General features: G+C 53.8%; 1 protein-coding gene across 4 annotated transcripts in view; it reads left to right on the top strand.

The window, feature by feature from the left end:
* The window catches only part of Xrcc1 (X-ray repair cross complementing 1), a 27,346-nt gene extending 23,340 nt beyond the window's left edge, over positions 1-4,006 (top strand). The window contains exons 11-17 of one of the 4 annotated variants that reach the window (XM_028782555.1): positions 603-696; positions 817-946; positions 1,245-1,299; positions 1,388-1,524; positions 2,663-2,753; positions 3,633-3,708; positions 3,793-4,006. In XM_028782555.1, the coding sequence (XP_028638388.1) occupies positions 603-696; positions 817-946; positions 1,245-1,299; positions 1,388-1,524; positions 2,663-2,753; positions 3,633-3,708; positions 3,793-3,906 (697 nt within the window). In that variant the 3' untranslated portion in view covers positions 3,907-4,006. Of the gene's footprint in view, positions 1-602; positions 725-802; positions 947-1,244; positions 1,300-1,387; positions 1,525-2,662; positions 2,754-3,632; positions 3,709-3,792 lie in introns of all 4 variants that reach the window. The other 3 variants (XM_028782553.1, XM_028782554.1, XM_028782556.1) reach the window with 3 other exon arrangements.
* The last annotated feature ends 412 nt before the right edge of the window (positions 4,007-4,418 follow it).

The following is a 4,418-nucleotide window of genomic DNA, read 5'->3' on the forward strand; positions in this document are numbered from 1 at the left end:
GCCCCCAGCCCCTCACTGGGGGATTCTAGGCAGGGGCTCTACCACTGTGCTATATCCCTAGCCTTTTCAGTTTTGGTTTTGAGGGAGGGGAGGGTCTTACTAACTTGCTCAGGCTGGATTTCAATCCACTCTGTTCGAAGGCAATCCTCCTGCCTCTTAGCCTCTTGAATAGTTGAGATTATAAACCTGCTTGCTAGGTCAGGGTCATCTTATATGTTCTGAATCATTCTGTGGTTTAAAACCAGCACTATGTGAATCCTCACACCATGTTGTTAGGGAATGACCAGCAAAAGAAGTCTGTGAATGTTGAGTGCAGACGAAGACTTTCTGATCTGTGATTGGTTGAGTGTACAGATGCGAGATCCCAGATCTGGAGTTCCATCTGAATTCGCATTTGAGGATTTCCCCTATTGCTTGGCATTCTCCTTTGATTCTCAAAGAGTAGACACCTCCCATTGCTCTTTCTTCTCTTAAATGGCCTGGCATGTCATGGAGCCCCTTTGGCTGGGAGTGGTCAGAGGGCAGCAGGAGTAGGATTCCTACTATATCCCCACTCCCTCAGACTTCTCAGTTCCCTGCCTGAGGCCCAGTTCCTTCCCTAGGTACCTCATGGCAGGCCTTGGATCTAGCAGTGAGGAGGAGGGGGACTCCCACAGTGAGAGCGGTGAAGACGACCCTCCCAAGCTTCCCCGAAAGGTCTGGTGCCCCAACAGGGACAAGCAGGGTATGCCGAGCTACCCCTGCTTCCCAATTCTGCCCCCTGCTGGCTGTTCACAGCCTTACACTGCCCCACCTCACCCAGCCCTCCTTCCTCAGCGGCCCCAACCCAAAGCCAAGACCCAGGCAGCAGGACCCAACTCAACCCCGAGGCCACCAACCCCAGAAGAGACCAAAGCACCATCACCAGGACCACAGGACAGTAGTGACACTGAGGGGGAACAGTCAGGTTAGAATCTGAGGGAGAGGTCTACACTCCTTATGTCTGAGGGAGAAGGGCTGTGGCCTGGACCCTTGAGTCTAAGAGAGGAGGGCTGTGGCTTTGAGCCCTGGGTTTAGGGGCAGGGCTGGTGTCTAGATTTCTGGATCTGGGGGGTGGGGAAGGGCACTGTTTGTCCTGAAAACTGGATTGAGAGAGCAGCTGAGGTCAGTTCACAGGCCCTGGCTATTCTCTTGTGTGCCATTCTGGGAGGGGAGTTACTGGATGTCCCAAGAAACAAGCCTGTTGACTGGATTGCTACTGGCAGAAGGACGGGACAATGGGGCAGAAGATTCCGGGGACACCGAGGATGAACTGAGGAGGTAGGATTGAAGCGGGTAGGTTGGCCTGGCCTTGGGTGTGGGTGTCTGCGCCCTGAGTGTTCACCCTCCACAACTCTTGATCACCCAGGGTGGCCAAGCAGAGGGAGCAGAGGCAGCCCCCAGCCCCAGGGGAGAATGGTGAGGACCCGTATGCAGGCTCCACAGATGAGAACACGGACAATGAGGCTACGTCAGAGGCTGACCTGCCGATTCCAGAGCTCCCAGGTTGGACCTCCCTGACTCTGTGACATGTCCCCTTGATCCCTGGGGTCTCTGCTATATCATACACCACCTGCTCCATTTCCTGTGACTCCCACTCCTACCCCCCAACCCCCCGCTGACAGCTTCCTGCTCTCCACTTCCTTGTGCTGGCAAGCACCCATGAGACCTTGCGGTGACCTTCCCAGTTTAAGCAACCTCATGTGCTGACCAGTGATTCAGGACTCCCCATCTCACCCCTAAACCCAGCTCATCAGCCCTGCTGCCCCTGGACACCTGAGTGCTGGACACATTGTATGTTTGCACTCGTTACTGATAACATTAGGCCAACCCTGTGTGTGTGCGCGATATTGACCATGATTCTTTCCTGTTTTGTTTTTATGAGACAGGTCACAGATAACCCAGGCTAGTCTTAAACTTGTGGCTTTCCTTCTGCCTCAGCCTCCCAGGTTCTTAGATTACACGTGTGCCGACACATCCTGCCTACCAGAGAGCTCCTAAGCTATTAAAGCAGCAAGACAGGGGCTGTGGAGTGTGGCTGAGCCTCCTGGGTGGAGGAGAGCCGGCTATGGGGGCTCTTGCCTATAATCCCAGTACTCGGGAGGTCAAGGCAGAAGGATCACAAGTTCAAGGCCAGGCTACTGAGTAAGACCCTTTAAAAAAAAAAAAAGAATGGAGGGTCAGGAGAGCAGGAGAGCAGGAGAGAAAGAGCAGTGGCGGTCAGGCAGTGAGGGTCAGGGTCACTGCAGGGGCTGGTTCTCAGGCTTGCGGGCAATGTCAGGAAAGTATTGTGAACCCCCAAATGAGGGGATGAATCAGTGACCTGGGACCTCATGTGGAAATGGGAAGAAAACCAACTCAGAGGCCAGTGTGGGAGCCAGCTGAGGTGGTGGCTGCCCTAGGCCAGCCTGGGCCAAGACCGCAAGAGACCCGTGACTGTGTGTTTTAGCTACTGCTTGCACTAGGCAGAGGCATGCAGGAGCCTCCTGGTGGCTTCATGGGTGCTAGACTAGAATTTATTAGTCACGGCCCCTCCCTGAGCTCCGTATCCTTGGCCACGGTGCCTCTCCCTCCCTCTTTGCTTGTAAGCACTCAGGAGCCTGGTCAGTACCTCATGTTTTACCTTCTCCCATCTCTCCCACAGACTTCTTTGAGGGCAAACACTTCTTCCTGTATGGCGAGTTCCCTGGGGATGAGAGGAGGAAGCTCATCCGATATGTGACAGCTTTCAATGGGTCGGTTGTGGGATTGGATGGGTATGGGCTGGCAACACAGCAGAGGGTATGGGCTGTGGGAAGACGGTGTCAGTGTGCCCAGCGGCATGAGCATAGCTGCAGAGTCCAGCACAGCCCTGTCCACTGTGCTTGTAGCCCTGGAGGGCGGCCCTTCTCCCACCCCCCATGAGGGTCAGCACTGGGCATTGCTGGTTTGATTTGTCAAGGCTGCTGTGTGGAAGGCACAGGTCTCATAGGCAGGGGCCAGAGGTCAAGCTAAAAGCCAGGCTCACAAACAAACACAACAGACAAGCCAGAAAGAGGAAGGAAAGAGCTGGAGAGAAGGCTGCTCTTCCAGAGATTGTAAGTTCAGTTCCCAGCAACCACATGGTGGCTCAGGACCATCTATAAAGGAATCTGATGCCCTCTACTGGCATGTGGGTGTACATGCAGACAGATATTTAAACAGATACGTGAGGTGGAAATAAAAAATTTTTTAAAAAGAAGAGACGGGCTGGAGAGATGTCTCAGTGGTTGAGCACTGGCTACTCTTCTAGAGGTTCTGAGTTCAATTCCCAGCAACCACTTGGTGGCTCACAACCATCTGTAATGGGATCCGATGCCCTCTTGTGGCTTGCAGGCATATATGCAGGCAGAACACTGTGTACATAATAAATAAATCTGGGTGGGTGGGAGGTGGTGAATTTGTCCGGAAAGAGGACGGTGTGTACAGCAATGGCGAGCCTGTGGTACGGGCACTGCGTCATGGTGTGCCTCCTCAAGCTATTACAGGAAGATGTTCACACAGATCTCAGCAGGAGGTGCTTTAGTAGACAGCGTGACCCACCTGAGCACGTGGGCAGGCTGCTCACACTTGCCCCACCTCTTCCTTCCCACCAGGGAGCTTGAGGACTACATGAGTGAACGGGTCCAGTTTGTCATCACGGCCCAGGAGTGGGATCCCAATTTTGAGGAGGTGAGCCCAGAGGGGCAGAGGTGGAGATCCCCAACCCACATTTTCATTCCCTCTGTCCTCTAATTGTATTCCCTTTTCCCCTAGGCCCTGATGGAAAACCCTTCCCTGGCCTTCGTCCGGCCCCGGTGGATCTACAGTTGTAATGAGAAGCAGAAGTTACTCCCTCACCAGCTCTACGGGGTGGTGCCCCAGGCCTGAATATACACCTGTGTACATGCACACACGTGCACATGTATGCACAGGCTTGAGTCCACACATGTGCACACAGATGAGTTTAATAAAGGAGACTTTGTGTGAAGCAGTTGTTTCTCTCTGAGGAGACTCTAGGTTCCTGTGCTGGCCTAGGCTGCCCCATGTCCTTGCCCCAGGGTCTGAGACGAGGAGAGTGAGGCCCTCTACCAGAGATCTGCTAAGAAGTAGCTCCCCTCACCCCCCCCGACTCTGTTGTGCTGACAGGAACCAGGGAGTTGGAACTGTGCTACTTAACGCTGTCCCCCAAACACATCTGATCCATCATGTCACATGTCTCTGGTCAGTGAGCTGGAGGCATCAGTGCTTGTCACCTGTGCTGGACTAACCAGGCTCCTTCCCTGGTGTCACTAGCATCGCCAGTGTGGTTTACATCCAACCTGGGAGGCAGGGTTGGTGGGAGGAAGGTTGTTCTTATGAAGTTGCCCAAATCCTGGAGTCCCAAGTCTAAGCTGGGAAAA

The sequence above is a fragment of the Grammomys surdaster genome, unplaced genomic scaffold (assembly GCF_004785775.1).
Source record: "Grammomys surdaster isolate TR1022 unplaced genomic scaffold, NIH_TR_1.0 804, whole genome shotgun sequence".
Classification (NCBI taxonomy): domain Eukaryota; kingdom Metazoa; phylum Chordata; class Mammalia; order Rodentia; family Muridae; genus Grammomys; species Grammomys surdaster.